This window comes from Lissotriton vulgaris, chromosome 12 (assembly GCF_964263255.1).
Source record: "Lissotriton vulgaris chromosome 12, aLisVul1.2, whole genome shotgun sequence".
Taxonomy (NCBI): Eukaryota; Metazoa; Chordata; class Amphibia; order Caudata; family Salamandridae; genus Lissotriton; species Lissotriton vulgaris.
The window spans coordinates 391,942,767-391,964,336 of NC_141700.1; the positions used below are offsets into that span (position 1 = coordinate 391,942,767).

The following is a 21,570-nucleotide window of genomic DNA, read 5'->3' on the forward strand; positions in this document are numbered from 1 at the left end:
AGTAAAAAAATTAGCGATTTCGCTAATAGGAGTAGCAAATTACCATGAAGTTCAACTTCATGGTAATTTGCAAAAAACTTTGAAAAATGCACTTTTGTGCATTTTTCAAAGTTTCATGTTGCACACACACATGCCCTGAGGGCATGTGTGTGCGCAACATATGTGCACAGATCAATTTCAGGGGTGCAACAGGGTGTCCTTTGGACACCCCTGCACCCTTGAAATTGCATTCTCAATTTGCGATTCGCTAATTGCGATTCGCAAATTGAGAATGTCTTCCCATTCATTCCTATGGGCCTCTAGGCCCATAGGAATGAATGGGGAGGTATTCCTTAATTGCGACTTGCAATTTGCGAGTCGCAATTAAGGAATATTAGGAAATCCCAATTTTTTTAGCGATTTCTTCATGCATAGCCTTTTGCTATTCCTTTTTAGCGAATGCTAATTTTTCGCTAATAAAGAATCACAAATGGCATTGTGGAAGCATGTGGGCCGTAATGTGTAATTTGTGGTCTTACTCTATGTTAAATTCTCAGGCTTCATTGGAAAATGGGGTATCTAGAATTATTGTATTACATTAAGGAATGTCAATTTATTTTTACTGGACTCGATGTAGAGGCTTCATTGGAAGCTGCATTGGCTACATTTTAGGCTGCTCTAGAATTGAAACGGAAATCTACAATTTTAGAATGCCAATACCCACATGAAAGACTTCCACTCTAAAAAGCACAGTGGTCATCAACTGTCCAGTTTAATTCCTGGCACCTTGATTAAAATACCAATTGGAAGATTAGTATTGGAAAGCATGGATTGTAGCCAGAAGTCTCAGGCCTGTAAATGGGCAGGAAATGTGATCAGCCCTGACGCAAAGAGGTCCAACAAATTAGCTCATAAGCTGGCTGATCACAAATGCGGGCAATTACTTGCTATAAAAGCAAAAAATATCACCATGTTTATTTGGAGTGAGCAAACCAGCCAAAATCAATATAACTTCGGAAAACATTATGACCTTGATATGTGCTTTGACTGAAGTGTTGAAATTCTAATGCTTAGGAAACATAGAGCATGCTCACATGTTGCAAACTAGTGCATAGCCCATGTTTTATTACATTTAGTTATGTATTTGTTGCATAGCCTTCAATGTTTAACAGTGTGAGACTTAGAAGTAGAGAACATAAGAAAGAAGAATATATATATATATATAAAGAGGTAGATGGTAGTTTAGTTTTTCCTTCAAGGGTTTATACAAGGAGCATCCCGCATGGTAAATAATTGCAAACTTTTTGAATATTTATGATCCGCACAATTGTGCGAGGATGCTCCTGAAGGACTCGGTGTTGCTTCATACTTTCAATGGTATTCCAACACCTAGGGCCATATGTATCAACACATTTCCCCATAGACACAGAAGGAGCAAACCCTTGGTACATCTGGCCCCTAGTCCACTTGATTATGTCTTTGTGTCAGGATTAGTAATCAATTAGATAAAAGCCTTTAATGTGTTTGAGAGGCATGGCAGAACCCAAAGTGAGCTGAAAATAGAATTGAAAGTGCCTATGATTAATACGGGACTAGCTTAAGTCCTTTGTTAATTTCCTGACTCACCTACCAATGGTGCAACAATGTTACAATGGACTTTAGGGGACCCTGAAAGGTATACCAGCTAAATTTTTAGGTCCAACCATAGGTCTGTTTGATTGTGTGGATAGTGATCAATCAGAAAGTGAGATCAGAAAGTGATTTCGAAATTTGAGTAAAGGAATTAGAGATTTAGATGCAGACAGTTGTGCAGAACAAGAAATAAACATGCCATATAAATCAATGTGCAATGTAGGAAAGCAAGAATTGACTTATCGTCCTCTATCAAGGCTATTCCAAGAAATCTCGAGCTAACTGCAAACAAGAGATACTTAAGAAGGGCAAAAAAAACCTTCAAGGAAATTATTGGAAACACAAGCTGTAGTGTGTATAGCGCAAGATTATATACCCTATGGAAAATTGTAGGGGTAGAATGACAACATGGCTCTTGACCTTGCAATAATCGTGAATGACTGGCTCATTCAATTTTGGATTCTCTAAATCACGCACAAGGAAAACCTATTCCACACTACAAAGCACGTTATGCAGATCAAACTAAACTTCATGGTAATCCGTTTTAATCCTGTCACTGGTTAATTGGAAGTCTCTGTGTATATACAAAAAGTTGAGTAGGCCTTCAAAGTAAGTCCACTGTATTAGAACCCGGGACTGGTCGGGTACCGGTTGACCTCTATAAATATGTTTCACCATTATGGGCTCCATCACTGAACAATGTGCTTAATGTGGTTTGTAGAGGTATCACTTATCCCGAGTTGTGGTACATCTGTTGTACTCGTTTTTCAAAAAGGAGATTGTTTGAACACAAGCTACTGTAAATCAGCTTCCCTGGTAAATTGTTCAAAGACAAACCACTTTGAATCCACCATTTTGGCAGCAATGAGGAGAGGTTATTATTCCCATGTTTTCCTTATATTGAAGACGACACTGTGGGAAGTTGTCCGGTGTACTCTCAGTAAGTACTTTAGCATGTTATAGTGATAGACCAGAGAAGATACTGAGCACCCAGAAGAAAACAAAAAGGTATGACTGTACAACGAGGTTGACAGTTTATTTATCTGGAAAGAATAATTTCCAAAGGGGAGAAGGTTAAGCAGATGTAGTAAGGGATTCTCACCATGAGACTAGATGATGCAGTTATATTGCTTGGCAGTAGAGCAGGTACATATGCTCTACAAGGGCTTTGATGCCTAAGAGAAGTAATTGTTTCAGATTGTGTTGTTATGCTTTCTTAAAAATGGGATATACTTCCCACAAAAGGCTTAGGAACTATTTCAATGTCTTCAAATATTAAAGGATCGGGTCAAGCAAACAATTTGATCTTCATGTTTCAAAAGTTTAGTAAATAGTAGAGTAGAATGCTTTGCTCACAATTCTGGAGTGGGCAGAGCTGTATTAAATTGGGGGCATGACCCAGTGTGATTGTGTGTGCAGTGGTGTCTTGACCCATCCTGCACCAGTCTGTGAAAAGTGTTAGCTTTAGGAAAAGCGAAAGCACTATACGTCAAAACAGATGACCTCTAGGACGCTTTGGCCATCGGCCATGGCCAGTGACTATTAGCACCTGGCTCTTAAAAGTTCCATTCGACTTAGCCTGATGTAACTGAGAAGATGAGACCCCCATCTCCTGTTTTCACCTTCCAGTGCCATTGGATAGCATGAGAAGGCTTTTGATGTCCCTTGGTCGCTGTAAACTCCGAGGTGTAGTGGTTAAAATAAGTAAAAGTAAGGAGAGAGAAGAGTGGGGCACTACACATATGTGTGCTCTCCAAAATATTTTACCCAACTGCCCTCAAGTGGCTTACTCCTCAATTCACAGAAAGGCCTGGCACAACTCCAGATAGGCGTGAATGCTGAATCTTAAAAATAATTGTTTAGCTGAAATGTAGGCAATGTAGTTTAATTTACCAGCAGGGTCTACCATCCTATAGGGGCCACTGATTTGGCACGGTGTGTTATAGCAATGCACTGTGCATAAATATCTAAAGGAAATAACCCCCCGACGTTGTTCAAAGACAAAAAAAAATGAAACGTTCTGCAAGCGAGGGCTGTTTTAAAACTGAGAGTTCACAGATAATGCCCACACTGGAAGGTACAGCTAAGTTTTCCCATGCACGCTAAAATGGGAGTTTAAGATTTGGAGAAACAAGTGCAGCTCACCTGGCTGTAAATTACACCTGTTTGTGTTATTGTCAAAATCTTATAACAAAAAAAAAGATGTAACTCCCATATGTTTCAATAAATGTATTTGTGTATGTGTACTTATTGATTTATGTGTCCGCTTTGTCTCATAGTGTGTATCTCAATGTGAGTTTTTTTGTCTCCATAAAAAAAACACGCTTGCGCCTCTTTTTTTCACCCTGTGTGTGAATATATGATGTATCGGCTGCAATACCTTTAAAAAGTTAGAACGTTTTATTTTAACTATTGAAGTTCATTTTTCTTTTCATTTAAAAATATTTCCTAATGCCCTTGTGTCCTAGAGGCGTCGGTTATTTGTGCATTTTCTCAGAGTTTGAGCAGCACTTAAAACCAGTAGTTTCAGGTACATTATATCTATTGAAAAGTGTAGACAATGCCTCCTAAGTTACACCTCACTTGGCGTTCGTCACATTTCCTCATGACTCCAGTGGTGCACACCTTTGAAAACACACATACGTAAAGTAAGCGAAAAAGATGTGTGTGTGTGTGTCCATGTACATTAAGAACACACTAGTAAATTACACAAATATATTTTGCATATGTGCCTTTACTCACACCATAATGACTCGAGTATGATTTTCGTAACCATAAGTTACAAATTTTCCTAAGGTTAGGCCAGACTTATACCTGAACAATTCTTCGGAATCGTACATCTTCTTATTCAATTTCAATTCATAAGCTTTTATTCGATTTGAAAGTACAAATCATACAAGCAAAACATTAAAATACAATCTTCTTATAAACGGAGCTCAATTTGCTGGCATTTTACTTTTGATAATACACACTCAATATTTTGTACTATTTTATTCTACAGCCTTGAAGAAAACCACCTTAAAGATGAAGATGCGTATGCCTTTGCAGATGCTTTGAAGACAAACACCAACTTGAAAATTCTAAAGTAGGAAGCGCTTTCAGTCGCGCTGAAATAAAATAATTTTTCAAAAGTACATTATCTAAAAAGAATACACATTCAGTCAGTCAGTCTTTCCTGATCCTTCTTTGAGAAAGAGGGGGCTCTTTACACATTCAGTTGTCCCCTTTTGTTTGAGCCATGCTCACAAAATGCTTTTCTGTGCCTAAATGAAATTTAGTGATGCAAAAAGTGCCAATTTTTCATGACCGAGCATGATTTACTGAATCACAGTTTGCATATATGGATGGGCACAGATGGAACTTGCAACTAGTGCACAGTTGCGAGTTGGCCGAATCTTCTGCACCCCAATGGTTAATTTGTTAAAAAAAACAATATACATGTGCCAGGGCTCTCGTCAGGAGGCAGCTTTCAACATCCCATTTCTTCTGCTAGTGCCGCCTAAAACAGAACCAACTACTAACCGTGAAAGTGGGGAGATGATGTGGCATAATGGCCGGAGCTATCGACTTCAGAGCTGGGGAACCAGGTTCGAGTCTCGGCGTTGGCTCAACATCCTGTTATTCCAGGCAAATCACTTAATCTCCCCATACCTACCATAAATGAATGTGTCCTGATCTGGTGCTCATGAAAAGCACGGTGTTGCTGATTAAGTGCTGGTGCTGAGCGCCGGAAACCACCGCCTCAAATTAAACACTGCTGCATCCTATAGTTCTGGAACAGCCTGGGTTGTGGAAATGAGAACTCTAATAAAAGGGGAGGCTGGGACCATCCTCAAAAGTTGTAACTGCATGGATACTCACATGGTTACCCTTAAAGTACACAGGAACACAAAAAACTTCTCAATGGCTTCCCGCACTCTCATTGTACACCTAACTAGGATTATGAAAAGTTTCTCTGCAAGTGTAGGGCCGGAAAGTATCTCAAACCCCCCACATGTTTTCAGAGACTATATGCAAAGAAATGTCTCCATGTGGGAAACGTTGAGGCACAAAATGGCGAAAATATATGGTCCCACTTAGCTTGCTAATTCTCCACTGGAGTAGGGTTATAGTAAAGATGCATGTGTCTGGAAATCTACGCTTTTGTTCATGCATGTGCCTGCCTCTTCTGATGTTTATAGTTCCCAAAAAATGTAATAAATAAACCGGAATTGAAGGTGTAGTGTAATACTACGTCTCATAGATGTAATCATGTTTAATAATGAAATGCATACACTACTCATTCTAAGTGGATTTAATTGGAAAAGACACATACACTGAAATTGGTTACGCTTGTCAAATTACTTGTGTGATGAAATCAAAGCAATTTGATCTATGTGTTTACTTGAATTTCGCCTGCCCATTTGTTATGTCCCTCTTGTTATACACTTAGTTGAGTGATAAAAGCTAAATATGTGTGTTGTTGTGTTGGTCCCAAATTTATGGGTTGTCATTCTTAAGAAATTCCAAGTGACATAATCTTGTTTCACCGTGCAATTTTACAGTCAAGTCTTAATTCACTGGCATTATTGTGTTTTTTCGTAGACTTTCTAACAATTGTATTACCGAACATGGTGTTGCAGCTCTTCATAGAGCCCTTGACCACAACATTTGCATTACTTCTATCTGGTAAGTATTCATCATCACTCAAACAGTTTCTTCAGTTACTAGACCTTTGGGCAAAAGAAAACTCTTGTAATTGGACACAACAATGTAGGATGTACTGCAAACAATTTTCTTTATTAATCATAAAATATTTTTTACAAATATTTCTTTACAGGTAGCCTACTGGTAGGTGCACGATGTAAATTGTATTGCATGCTTGCAGATTTGAAGCTCTCTGATAAACGCTCGCAGCCTTTGGAGTTGGGATTCCAGCATTGGACTTTGGTTTTTAACTTTTCCCCCGGACTGCCCTGTAATTGGAGCCTGATTACCAAGGATCTCTACACCTCGGGGCTTTCACCGCCGCTGCTGCCGGGGCAGGGACTGCGAGACCCAGGGTGCATAGCGCTTCACCATCACAGCGCACCTGGTGTCTCTTCCCGCCCCAACTCCCTCATTTAAGCACACCCACAGCCGCGCACGCGGGACATGCGCGGGACGTGCGCGGGACGTAGCCCTGGGCGAAGCCCGGGCAAAGGGCGGGCCGTTTGAGGACGTTAGAGGACGGGAGAGACCGGACCGGGCCACCCCCCTAAGTTTTTGCTCAGCAGGACTCCTTTATTCTAAAATTTTGCCTGGTTACCCTGAAGTACGGCGTGATCGATATGACAACTAGGGAAACAAGAAGCAAGGCGGCCACCGTGGTAACAGGTACTCTGGACAGTTTTCTTGCTAATGCTAATACTTTGGTAAACAAGGGTCTTACAGTCCTAGAAATACAAATAGCAGAAGGGATGGAAAGCTCGCACCTAGTTTACCCAGGGTCATCTTCGAATGGTAGATCGTCACAACTGCTGGATGCTACCCACTTATCTCTTATGGATAGCATCGATCAAACTATGGAGTCAGTTTTGCAGCAGTTGAGGACACCATCTAACTCACATAGGGATCGAGACTCAGTTCATACCATCGATGAGGCGACGTCTTCCCAGATTCCACAGATAATTTTACCTAGGGACATGGGGAATGTTTCTACTGCAACAGATCACATGGGTCTTCGAAAGGGTGCTGTCCCGAAAAGGAAAAGATCTAGGAAGTCCAACGGTGCTAAAAGGACTAAAGTAGATTCCATTCCAGACACCGTTGATGACAGCACGGATGCCCCAGGAACATCTTCCGCCGTGAGCGTCATCGAAACGGCGAGCCCTTTACACCCCGCCCCCAACCATATACCTCCGCATACTGGCCCATTCATCTTTGGAGGGGGACTCTCAAACACCACGGAGCACATTATTTGCTCAATCACTGACATTATTAAAAATCTCTTGGATCCCCTCTCGATTAAACTGGACTGCATTGAGGCTAGACTTCTAGCAATAGAAAAATTAGGTGGGGGTAGGGCAGACCAGCAAGGGTTGCGATTAAGTACTAATGGAGCAAATGGGACTAATGGTGGGAATCCTCTCCCGCCTAGTGCTTCTACTACTGTGGTTTCAACCCTGCCCACTACCCTTTCCATGGAGAACGTCCCCATAATCACCCCATCCCAACCTGTCCCAGCACCTCTCCCTAGGCAACTCCCTCCGGTCCCGCCTGTCAGGAAGTCGAAGTTACCTACTCCGGCTACCACAACGGGACAGGAGAGATCGCCTAACGTAATGGCTGACTGCCCCAACCGGATTAGCAATAGCCTCAATTGGCGAAAAGCAGTTAACTTGCCTCCAGAGGCGGCGACATATACTGTAATTCTGATGGGGGTACCCGAGCTCTCCAGCAACATGGTGGAATCTTTTGACTCCCTACGTAACAAAGTTATTAGCTGGTTAAATGTTCACAGGCCCCTACCACCTAATCTGAGAGGAGAAGTTTTGATGGTTAGAAGGGTCCAATGGGTTGGGTACACTGTTAAGAAAAAAGGGGGTGATTGCATAATTGTAAGTTTTAAGAGTTCTCAGGTTGTGACCCACATCTGCAATTGGTTTGGGAGTTCAGGGAACACATCCATAGAACTGGTCCCCCTGTCGTTTTTTTATCCTAATGTTGGAGACGCGACCATGGGGAAAGACGACGGCTGGACCAGGGTGGGATTTGCTGTTGATGGGTCAAGGTATAGGCCCCCTCGCTATGATACCCTTGTCTATAGCAATTATGTTCACCCCAATAGTTACAGTTGCCTCGACCAGGTTGACTGACTCCCGATGGGCGCATCAGATAGGGATACTCAAGGGGTAGTTTCCGAAACTGCTTGGTTGGGAACAGGAATAGATGTAATTGATAACACCAACCGAGACCCTGTTGCATCTCCTCTGGAGAGCAATACTACCACCAGTTCCCGGGGCCATCCCGCTAATCTATCCCCAAGACCATTCTGTTCTAATTTAACATCTGAAGCTCCAACTGATTTGGGAGTACTACTGGATAGGTCTGCATTACCATCTATAGGTAACGCTGCCGAGAGGACTAGGGGGACGGCATTTAAGACTCTCGTAGGACCCATGAAGGTCCTCTCCTGGAATGTGGCAGGTATCACCAACAAATTAGATTCAAATGATTGGGTTTCTCTAGTAGGCAGCAATGATATCTGTCTCTTTCAGGAGACTTGGGCTAGGGAACCCTTTCTCAGGGCAGGTTACGCAACTTTTTACATCAATGCTAAGTGGAATGGTAAAGGGAGGCCTTCCGGTGGACTCGCTGTCTGGGTGGCCAGTCATATTAGTTGTAGTGCAGAGATAATACCAACCTTCTCGGAGGACATACAATGTGTTCTTCTTAAATGGCCTAACGCCTTTAATCTGGCGATTGTCAATGTGTACTCGCGCCCAGTCAGTGCGTCCATGGAATCACCCACTTTGGATGATTTATCATCATTTTTGGGGCAACTTCCCACGATTGCAAGATATTGATGGGCGGAGACTTCAACTGCCACTTCGAACCCCTGGAAGGTTTGAAGGAGGGTGCCCTAACTGCTGAAGACGATTATTGGGGGATCCCTCCATGCCAATCCCCCCATCCAAAATCATGGTCCCCTCTAGCAGTGCAGATTATGTCCCTGACTCTGAACTTGGCCCTGAGAGCTTGTAATGGGCGTACTCCATCTGATACCCCCTCAGCGTGTACCTTTAATAGGAAGGACCACGAATCACGCCTGGACTACCTTTTTGTAGATACAGGCTTGTTGTCCAAGGTCCAGGATTTTAGGGTAATAGAAAGATCAGATAGCGACCATAATGCCCTTTGTTTAGATATGGCTCACCCTGCTCCTGGAGCAGGGTCGTCATCTATTGACCCCAGTGAAGACACAGGGAATTTGGTCTTATGCAACAATAGACGCAGGGTAAGATGGGGGAAATTAGTAAGTTCAAAAGAGTGCATAACTAAAATTTACGAATTGGCACTCCCAAAGTTAGACAAAATAGACAGATTAATTAACCAACCTAGAGCCATTGATTTTAACGAGAAATTAGCCCAAATCCACACAGATTTATTGGGAACTTTAGGAGAGATTTTTTACCCGGTGGTGGTCACCAAGAAGAAGAAGACTCAAACTTCAGCTTGGTATAATTCTACTTGTAAAAAGATCAAGACCGAGCTGATTTCTATGATAAAGTCCGGCACTAATAAGGACAAGGTAGTTGAGTTCAGACGTAAATATAGGGAAGCCATGGCACAGGCAAAGTCAGAATGGGACTGGAATAGATGGCAGGACCTATCCCTGGCACTGGAAACCAGGGATTCTAGAAAATTCTGGTCTCTGGTTAACACTGGTACAGGCGAACCAAAAACAGCAGTGGAGCCAAATATCGCTGCCTCGGTATGGGAATCCCATTTTAGCAAATTGTATCAAGATACTCCTGAATTTGCTAATGAGGTGGCCCTTGATATTACATCTGATTCCTCAGTTAAATTAGAATTTACATTGGGGGAGGTAGTAAACGCCATAGAGAGACTGGCGTTGGGGAAGGCCCCAGGACTTGACAGACTGCCCGGCGATTTGTTTAGATATCATCCAGAGATCATGGGCCCGTACCTTCTAATCCTTTTTAATTCTATCTAGGGAGACATGGAGATCTCCTGTACTTGGCTGGGAGCAGAGATAGTACCAATTTTCAAAAAGGGCTCTCCTCTGCTCCCAGCCAACTACAGGCCGATCAGCCTTATAGATGTACCCCAAAAACTCTTTTCCCGCCTTCTCCTGGACCATCTCCTCGACTGGATGGAGGATAATACGATTATTAGTTCCCTCCAGGCGGGCTTCAGGAAAAACACGTCCACCATGGACCAGATTTTCCGCCTCGTCCTTCTCTACTGGAAAACAGTGAGGATTGAGGGGGGGGGAGTCTGTACATGGTGTTCGTGGACCTGAGGTCCGCATTTGACTTGGTTCCCCGTAAGAAATTATGGGAGGTTCTTAAGGAGTTGGGCATTCCTCCACAACTGCTACAGGCTATAATTAGGCTCCATGAAGGCAATTTCGCCCAGGTTAGGGGTGGGAGGGATGGAGCGTTGTCCTCAAGGTTTCCAGTTCTCAGAGGGGTAAGACAGGGTTGCGTTCTTGCGCCGACCCTGTTTTGCCTCTTTGTTAACAGTGTCATACTCCACCTTGACAATGTCAGGGACAACGATGCACCCTTGTTGGAGGGCAGGAGGGTTCCGGCTATTATGTTTGCCGATGACACCCTCCTGCTTCCCAAATCCCCGATGGGGATTCAACGGATATTAGACGGGTTTGGGGATTTCTGTAGGTCACACAGTCTGGAGATTAATACAGAGAAAACCAAATTCATGATATTCAACCCCTCCTTTACAACTAGGCCCAATCCAACACTGGGTTCTGCAAGGCTGGAAAGGGTCAGAACGTTCCAGTATTTGGGGGTAACTTTACACAAGAACTTTTCATGGGGTCCTCAGATAGCTAGATCCCGTTTAAAGTTGGCCCAAATGTCTGGGGCAATTCTGAAGGTCGCGAATACATCAACATTTACACCCATTAGTCCAGCCATGGAGATGTACAAAACCCAAGCCAAAGCAGCCGCATCTTATGGTGGTGAGTTGTGGGGTCATAAAGCCGGGACAGAACTTGCCAGGGTAGAAAATAACTTCCTCAGACGCCTTTTGGTTCTCCCCCAAGGTACACCCTTGCTACCTCTAAGATTAGATCTGGGGCTCCCTTCAATAGGGGATGAATTGGCACTAAAACCGCTGAGGTTTTGGCACAGGCTATGGTCCACTGGCGAACTTGCCCACTATAGGGAAGACCTTAAGCATGTTATGAATCTTAACCAGCGTGACAGAATCCCGTGGTTGGCTTACATCAAAAGAAAATTCTATCGCCTGGGACTTCCTGAGTTGTGGGAGGTTCCTGAAAGAGGTTGCCAAAGGGTGCCACGCGAAAGGCTCGTTGAAATATTCAAGGAGAAAAGTCTAGGTTCTCTTGTGTGTGCATCCAAAGCCGGCACCCTAACTGAACAATTTCTAGACACCAAAAATTCTTACTACTTTGAAGGTTTTATGGACATTATATTTCCTATTTTGGCAAGGAAACTGTTCATTCAATGGAGGCTAGGCACCCTGCCCCTCAAAACTCTCACTTGCAAATGGACAGTGCGAGACGATAAAATCTGCCCTGGGTGTAATAAGAATGAAGAGGATGAATCACACGTGTTATTTTTTGCCCTGCCTACACTAGACCGAGGAAATACTGGCTAGTGCCATTGTGTAGGAACTTGGGCATAAGAAACTATTTACACTCATACAGAATTCTGAAGACAAGTACCCTGCCCCATATAGTTTTTGCAGTTGCCAAGTTTTTAATGGCCATGTGGCAGATAAGGGGAAAAATACTAAAATATTGATTTTCTGTATAAAGTGCTACGAACTGTAATGAAATAGAGTTATTCGCCTCCTCATGCCCAGACCCTACAGGGGAATTGAACTAGTTGTGAAATGCACCCTGCCATGTTTTTATTGTGTGTTTGATGTGTTTTTAAATATTTTAATGAATATTTTATGGTCTCAATGGCCGAAATAAAGAATTTTTGGATTGGATTGGATAAATGTGAGCATAATTTTTTATGTTCCAGTATAAGTTATTGAAGCTTCACTGATTTGTGGGCTGTTTAATAGATTTCATTTTACATTTGTAAACTGAATCAAGAAAGTAGGTTCTAGTGAATCTTAACAAATTGTATTGCATATTTTCAGTTATATTTATAGACATAGATTCCACATCATGTTATGCAGATTTGTAGAGCGCGCTATAACCCAGGAGGATACCCTGGTGCTGAGCAGGTGTGAGCGTAGGCACACTTAGGGCCTAATGGGACTGCTTAAAAAGCCAGGTCATCAGCTTTTTGTGGAATTCATCAAGTGAGGAGGAGGACACTCTTGTATGCTGCGGCTGGTGATTTCACACTTTAGGAATGATCAGGGCTTTAAGTGGGATGAAAAAACTGGGGGTCTCTCATAGGGGCTTGGCCGCTGTAATTAAGGGTGTGGCTTAAAAACGTAAGCAAAAAATATGTGCTTATCATAGTGTGCAGCCCCACTGGTATTCTGCTGCTTCTGTTGTGCATACATCCAGATATATAACACAAGTAACATTTCACCTGCAACAAGCCAGGACTATTCTCTTTGTCAATGGTTGTAAGTTGCATAAGATAAATAAGCAACAACTATGACTTCGTTATGTATAATATTGAAAATGGTTCAGTTCTTGTGGGCGAGGTTGTAGCCTAATGCTAGAGCAGCTGGCCTTCGAGCTGAGAAAGCAGCTTCAAGCCTGACATCCTGTGATTCAAGAAATGGATATGTCATTGTACAATGTAACTGGTGCTCATGTAAAGTGCAAAAACAACAATTGATGGGCAGAATGCAGAACAATGTCATACATTTGCCCCAGTACAGAGATCTGGGCCTAAATCCATCGTTTTTTTGCACTCCACACCACCCCAGTTCAGACATGGCCATATGCAAATCAGACTTGACCCTGTGCCTCATGGGAACAGTCCAGCCCGAACAGCCAAACCATGTCTTCCCTGGACCGGAATCAAGCATGCTAGGACCGGTGTCTGGCTATCAGCCGTCTTCAGCCAGGATAGCTTGACTCCAGTGGTGTGGAGAGCACGGGACTCACGTCTGAGCATACCCGTCCCACTCGGGGTCACAAATGCAGAAACAACAATTGATGGACAGAATGCAGAACAATGTCATACATTCACCCCAGTACAGAGATCTGGGCCAAAATCCATCGTTTTGTTGCACTCCACACCACCCCAGTTCAGACATGGCCATATGCAAAGTCATATGGTGCGCCAACTTTGCACCATATAATACTGAAAAACAAGTTTCTTTAAAGTTACATCAAAAGCAGTGACTTTTCATGTTTTGTTCACCCTGGCGGTAAAAATAGAGAGCCCGAAAGGGACCCGTCTTGGAACCTGCTTTTAAAAACTGCCAGTGCTGAGCACCAGCAGAACCCGGCCCACTTAAAGCCCTGGGGATGATGTTAGGACAAGGTTTGAATGCCGGATCTGATTTTCCGATTTGTGCAAGTATGAGTTGGGACGAGCGGCAGTGTCTGGTAGGTTTGTGAAAGTAGATGCAACTTGTTGAGGTATGCTGAGCCAGTGTTATGCAGTGCCTTGAAAGTGCTGGCACACTCTATGGGCAAAACACTGAGGACGGGAAGGCAGAACTTGGTAATAAATTGTGGTGGAGATTAATTCAAGCTTTCCACCCCTCACTTTTTTGTTTTCCTCAGTGACAGATCAGTCTTCAGCATCACTCTTCTCACCATCGCAAAGCACTGCAAACTAGTCAGCCAACCATGCCAAAAGTGTTGAAGTGCCAGACGGCATATGATAGGAGCCATCCTGCATGTAGAATGCCAACTTATTGCTCAGTATGCCCTGATATTTGCTGGAAACTTGTTTCATTTTTCCTTGTGCAGTATGGAGGCTTCTAATGCCCCATTGCTTTCTTTGACCCACAATAGAAGATACCAAGTCATTGGTTTTTTTTCAGGACACCATTATCAGAAGATTACCAACTGCAGTTAAATGAACTGTGGGGTGCACTGAGCAACGTGGAGCAGGATTCACATAGACAAGTGCACAAATCACATGCTATGTGACAATCGTGAACTGGGTGTGTTGTGATGGTGCATTCTCCCACTTTAGCAGCCCACACCATCAAGCAAGTCTCTGCTTGCAGATGTTTGATGGATTCAACCCAGATCTTTTGACTGGGTGTGAGTGTTTGATTGATTCAGATTCTCCGTCCATCACCCACCCCTTTTGTACTGCAGATGTTTGATGAGCTCACACAAAAGGCCCCAGACATAGAACTTAAGCCGGATGCTGTGATCAGAGGGGCTCCACCCATATTCCATGCAAGTTGGGAGAGCCCAACCAAAGAGCAATGTAATTTCTGCTTGAGGCCTAGCGAATATTACTCTCATACCATATTGTTGACAGGTGCTCTGTCTGGTTGTAGACTGCTTTCTGAATGATGCAGCAGTTTTGGAAAAGCTGATGTGTGCTCACACTTTAGCTGGTGATACATAGCATTCAGTGTCCTGACCTCCTACAAGGACAGACATAATAATTCGCCTTCCTTGCAGGGTTGTAAGTTATTTACAGGAGGCCACTAGTAGGGTGAATTGTCCCAACATTTGCTTAGCAAGATTCTACCATCGGTTAATTATATTGAACTTGTTCCTGGGCGATTATAAAGACACAGCTAATACTTTTAAAGCCATAGCACAAATTGTATGTTCTAGTATAGTATATTTATAAAATGCATAATTCATTAAAACTATCACCTGTGTGAATATATCAATGTAAAAAACTAATTATAACAATTTATTTCATAAAAACTTTTAGAATACATATTTTAAATCTGGTTTATGAGTACCTATACTACATATATAGAAGAACATGATCCGAGTTTGTGACCTATTTAATTTCGATCATGAGGCTTGAACCATGGTCAGTTGAAATTTTAGGTTAGGCCATATAGTTTTTCTCCAAAAGACAAAGGAATTTAACTAGACAAATGTTGAAGACTGTGTGGTTCGTTTTAAAATATTCAATCTGAAGTTTGCCCAAATGTATGGATGGTCATAAAGTTGAAAGGCTAGCACAGCAGAGCTCTTCTCTCTTTTAAAAGTGTAGCATTAATACAAACTACATGAATTCTAGTTTCAACAGCTTTATTACATAAACTGCATTGACTGCTGTTTCTTTGTTTAGACCATTTTGGAAGAAAGTTTTGTGTCGGTAAATCACCAATATGATATTACATGAAAAAAAAATTAAGAATTCTGAATAACGTGACAATATAGAAAGGTCAGATTTATTGTTAATAATCATCCGTTCACAGGACCGCTTTACCAGCTCGTTTTTGTCCTGGAGGTAGGATGGTGTCTGCATAATTTTATTAACATGCTTTCTAAATTCAAATAAGGTGACTGAGGTCCAAAGCTCTCTTATTTGCAGATTAGTTAGTGTTTCGATCAAATAACGTAGAAAAGGAGCTTTCTCGTTGGAGCTGATGATTTCAGGCCAGAGTCATTGATCAAGTGAGACCTCTTTTGATGACCTAAACTTGAAGCACATGCTATCAAAACCATCTTGTCTAGCACTCGTTTGTGTTGAAACCCCGAATGCTAAGAAATTGTAAACTTGCACGAAAACTGATTCATCAGGGAAGGGACGTGATGATTAATCGCTGGCCAAATTTCTGGGTCCACTTCAAAGACAGAGGTGTGTTTCAACTAGAGTCTAAAAACTACACTACAAAAAGAAAGCTAGAGAACGAGGTAGACTAGGCATGGGCAGGGGGCTAGGGACACTCTGGTAACACTGCTACATTTTGTGTTAGAGGTTATGGCTTTTGATGTCTTGCGAGCTGTCCTGCACCGAGCTTGTTTCACTGGAAGGATCTGGGTCTGAGTGCATCAGTGCTTCCCCGCAGAGGCCCTAGTGACTTGGAAATTGTCAATGTCCTTTTATGTGGAAAATGTAAAATGGATGTTTTGTGGGGGTCACTTCTTGAGTCTAAGACCAAAAGGAACTTGTAGCCCATTCTGGCCTGTGTTGCCATAGAAAGTCTAGGTTGCAGGCTAGCTAGAGTTCCGTTGGAGGGGTGTTAAGTGCTTCTGATTGCATGCTTGAATAGTAAACATTGTTGCAGGTATTCTGCTAAGAAACAGAACTGTGCCTTGGGATCCCAGGAAATCAGAATGTAGGGACAGAGTCTCCTTAGGTACATCAGTACCCGTAGGCCCAAATCCTACTCGCCTTCCCAGAGTGACCGATGAATTGGCAACCTTGAACACGACCCTCTGGTCTCCAAGGGAACTCCTTTCGTTTCTCACACATGCATGTCCATAATAAACAAAAGAAGGACACGAGGAAAGTTTACAATGTTTATTGAAACTACCTTAGTCTATTATGAAGCAGCTGCACTGCGATTCGAAAATATATACACTAAGCAAAGTAATCAGCATTACTAGCAAACAATAAAAAGCCCTACCGTGACTAATGATATATCTGTCTAGGCCTACCCTCACTACGTGAGCAGTGGGATATATCAGTGATCTCTGGAACTAGCACCGGACCCCATACCTAGCATTTGTAGTTAGGTGGTACACATCATAGGTGTAAGCTCAGGTTATGCAAGGTTGGTGAGCCCAATCCAGGACTTTCACCGCTGCTAGAATTCGCCTCTCTGTTTTCCAAAGCCTGGGCAAGTCATGGTTTATATGATAAGAACTGCCATGTTGGAAAACAGCAGCTGTGCAACTGTGTTGTCTCTAAAAGCGTTAGGAGATATTGCTGACAGAGCACAAGAAAAACAGTGCATCATGTTGTTCAACCTTGTATGAAATGTTCATACTGCATCCCAAGAAGAACTGAATAATAATAATAACATGTACAGTACATTTCTAAAATTATATCATGGCACAAAATAAATGTGTTATATGTGGTTGTCCAAAGCAACGGCAGCCTAAAACGTTCAATACACTAAAAGAAGGGAGAACCAAAAGGGAACTTACTACAAAATGACCTGCATATGAACTATCTCTGTCTAGAACGTGACGTTTCTTAAGATGAACCATGATCTCATTTCGGGGAACTTTTCAGTAGATTTTTGAGTAGGAAAAAACCGGATGAATGGAGGTATCCAACATGAACCGTGCATTTGAATTGAGTCTGGGAGTGTGAAGGAGTGCATATCTGGAGACAAATATACCCAAGTCCTGTTTGAAACTGTGAGTGAAGAAAAATATAAGTTACATAATATTCCTTTTTTTATGTGTGGTCAGTTCATGATAGGTTGCTAGCAGAATGTATTTACAAATTTAGGTGCACAAAATGGAGTTTGCCCCTTTGATAGTAAAGGTTTGGCTGCAGTTTAGGTTTGCCACTTAGAGACTTTTAATTGAACAACATTGAATAAAACACAATCAGAACAGTTGCTGCAATCAAGAAGGCAATTTGCAGACATACTTAAGTATAATAACTCCAGAATAAGTGGAAAATATTCAGGGTACAAATATTTACACTGCAAATGTTAACGTAAATGCTAAGAAAGGAAACACAACACAATGCCTAATTATCAAGAAGTTTGAACTTCCAGTGCATCCCTCACTCTTCACCACACCAGTAGAACTCCATTTTCCAATTTTCCTTACCTCCACTCCTTAATCACAGACAGTAGCCTGACCACATATTTCTATCATTCATTGGCTGAGGTGGCTGTCGATCCCTATTGGTTGGAACCCACAAGCAGCAGAATTAGTAGCAAAAAGAAAGGGAGTTAGGGAGAGCGAAACCCTTTGACCTAATCCTTCTCTTTTAGAAACCCTTACTTCTCTCAGTGGAGAAGTGTGGCTCAGGGGTTAGAGGCGGCAGACCCGGAAGCTGAGATCGGTCCTGGACCAGGGTTCAATTCCCCGCCTCGGCGGGTCTTGGGCAAAAAATTCCACAGATTCGATATTTCTCGCTCCGGTGCCTTCTCGACTCACGGGTTCACACTCTGCGACTCCGGGCAATAGCTTGCTTAATCTCCACAACGGCCCCTCGCGGCGGGATGCCTGACTTTCACCTTGTGGATACCCGCTGGGGCTATCACACAGGGGAATATCAGGACGGGTTCCCTAAGCAAGCGCCGGGACACCCACTGCGGGTAGCTGTGCGCTATATAAGCTCAACTACATTTACATTTACATTTGTGGAAAAAACACAAATAAAGAGAGAATGGGTAAAAACGATTACCTAACAAATACAACCAAATAGACTGAGACACACACTCCCACACTCACTTTAAACTTTTATACTTGTACAAATAATTATAGTCCCTTGTTCTGCATCTTCTTAGCAGCTTCTGTTTACCACTTGGCCAATGCTTAGTTAGTTTCCTGTTCTTTGGTAAAAATAAAGGTACGACCATCTTTAAATACTTTTAGCTGTGCAGGTTTTTGCAGAAAAACTTGGGCCCCACGGATCGATGAATTGGCGCAGCTTCCAATGCTTATCCATTGTAGCCTTACTAAGGTCCGATCTGACAAAAAAAGTAACTGTTACTGGTGAGCTAGGTCAGGCTTTCATTGCAACAGCCTGTCTCAGCAAAAAGTTCCCCAGGAAAGTCAAAAGTGGACGAGGATATCGACCCCCTTATTCCTCTGCACTAATGGTAATCTGTGAACTCTTTGCAACTGAGAGTCCCAGTCAGACAGTCAGGGAAAGCCTTCTGAAGCAACTGAACCACGTAAGCCCTTGGTTCTGCCCCCTCTGCTCCTTCTGTGATGCCAAAGAGTCTAAGATTGTGTCGGCGTTGGCGATTTTCCATATCCTCCAACTTAATCTGGAAGCCAGAGATCTGAGCCTAATGCTTCTGTGCAAGAGCATCAGTAATTGCAGATAGTTTTCAGTATCCGCGACTTTCTATTGCAGCTCCGATATATCTTGTGTCAGTGCCCCAAATTTATCTGACATCTCTTGTAATGACTGTTGCATTCTATTATTGTCTTCTTGGACCTGTGTGTAGTGTTATTGAGCTTCCAGTCTTTGCTCATTCAGGGACTGCAAGATCAGGCAGAGAGAGGGTGTCGTAGTTTCTTGAGTAACTGCTGCTTTTTCCCTAGGTTGACCCCCTGCGTGGGTGACATTTGATACAGAAGTTATTGGTTGTGCCCCATCGGAGGGAGACCCTACCTTAGGGCTGTCTCCGGCACTAACACCAGAGTGAGCCTTCATCTGGTTATTCTCAGTTGGGCTGTTGCCTGCGATCCGGGATGCCTTAATCTTGACCCCTCCTTTCGCTTGCACTTACTTACGTTTAGGGCTAAATAATTCCTTTGTTTTATTTTTGGCCTTCCCTTTTTTGCCCACAGGTGCCTTAGATGTATCAGTAAGAGCCTCTGTAAAAGGCTCTGTTATCTCTTCAATGTCATCATAGGACCCTAGCTCTTCGCTTTCTTCTTCCACTGTAGCCTCGCCCGCTTTTTTACCCAGATCCAGGGCCTTATCAGCTCTTACCGCAGCCTCTACTAGAGAAGTTGGACCCCTTCCCTTTCCATTGTCTGCGTCACTCAGCACTGAGTTATTCAAAAGGTTTGGTTGAATATCCTTTGCAGATGTTAATCTCAATGCATTTCTGATAGGCAAGTCACCCCCAAGCTCCGGTTGACTTAATGTATCTGTGGGAGCCGCCCGTGCTTGTCGCTGGGCTGAGAGCAGCTCCCTGCCTCTGCTCACTTCTCTAGCGCCTGCATTGTTGATTACAGTCCCTGTCTCGGTTGAAACAGTATCCTCTCAACATTGTTGCAGCCCGGTATAGCTTTCAGCAAGACTTTGGCTATTTTGTCGCCGGTCAGATCCCCCATGTCCATATTGCTAGCTAAAAGTTGTGCAGCTTTTCCTGAGTGCAACAAGCGCAAAACCGGCTTACCGACAGCAGTCATGTTTGTTTTTAGGTCGAGGACTGCGTCGCACTGCGTAAGCAGTGGGCCGAGTTCCGAGATTTTATGTTTCTTAGTAAAGGGGCTTGAACCCGTCCCTCTTCTCCATTGGCTTGCCTCGTAAATGCTGGCCAGCCATTGGAGGAGAGGGGCGTCACTCCCTTTAAGCCCCGTCTTTTCCAGATTCGGGGGCGTGTTTTTAGGTTCTTTCTATCTGTGACGTCATCCGTCACTCAAACCTAAAAAACACGCCCCCCCAGTCTGAAAAGGACGGGGCCTGCTGCCTCTCGAGGACACGAACTTTGTGTAAGCCGCGTGGCTACCTACTATTATTGGTACATATTTTAATAACAATGTATGAACAAATTATTTAGCTGTTATGTCTTTCGTTTAGTCGTTGTCCAACAGAGGTATGCCCTTTTAAGATGGCTGTTGTGCATAATACGCTCACGCTATTATAAGCTCGCAGCGTGGATTGCCTGACCTCGGCGTCATCCAAATAAAGCCCCCATAATAATACGGTGAATGTAAGTACTTCTTGACACGCTAAAGTCTCTGAATGTTATATTGGTGCTTAGAATAGAGTCCCTTAGAATGTATATATATATATATAGTATGTTCGTGCTTCCTAACTTTGGAATAAACATATATTTGAATGCCTATTGGTTTTTACATTTATTTTAACAAGATTTCGTTCTTGACGTTGTACTGTCTTTGGCTTCTACACTTACGGACTCTGTTTCCTCTACCGTCCTGAGGTTCCGTTAAGAAGCACGGACACTGCGTCTCTCTTAGGGCTGCTCGGCTCCACCCACTAATGCTATGTCAGCCTCCTAATCCACCAATGAGCGACGCACAAGTCGAGGAACGAGGGGCAGACAGTTGGCTTACTGCAAGATGTCATCGAGAAGCGGAAAGAACGGGCTCCTGGAGAAAGTAATGAGCTGGGGGCGCAGCACGGGGTCTGGGAGTGAGAGGAAGTAGAGTCTTTTCAGCTACCCCTGAAGAGGCATGCTCTGCAGTGCCCTCCAGTGGAAGGGGCACCAAGCTCTCTATTCTTCAGTGCCGCTGTATCCCTGCTGTGCCTTCTCGTAGTTCCTACCCACAGGGCGCCCCTGCAGCGGGGGTTATGGTCCCAGGGGAGCCCTTGTGGATTGTAAGGGGGGAACTGTGATGGCAGTTATACAGCCTTCCATGCGATGACCATAGAGGGGACCACAGCTGTCTAGTTGTAAATGTGCTTTGATTTTTTGGCTATCTGTTGAACTAGTGGCAAGTACATTTCAGTTGATTCCAGCTGTGTCTAAACTGGTGATCGGTGTCTTGTGGTTTCAGTTAGTGCATTATTT

The 21,570-nt window shown here is 43.2% G+C and overlaps 1 protein-coding gene across 2 annotated transcripts in view; it reads left to right on the forward strand.

Moving 5' to 3' along the window:
- NOD2 (nucleotide binding oligomerization domain containing 2) overlaps window positions 1-21,570 on the forward strand; it is a 322,787-nt gene that overhangs the window by 286,874 nt on the left and 14,343 nt on the right. The window contains exons 10-11 of one of the 2 annotated variants that reach the window (XM_086945155.1): window positions 4,613-4,696; window positions 6,196-6,246. In XM_086945155.1, coding sequence (XP_086801281.1) covers window positions 4,613-4,618 — 6 coding nt within the window. In that variant the 3' untranslated portion in view covers window positions 4,619-4,696; window positions 6,196-6,246. Of the gene's footprint in view, window positions 1-4,612; window positions 4,697-6,195; window positions 6,280-21,570 lie in introns of those variants that run through there. The other variant, XM_086945154.1, reaches the window with a different exon arrangement.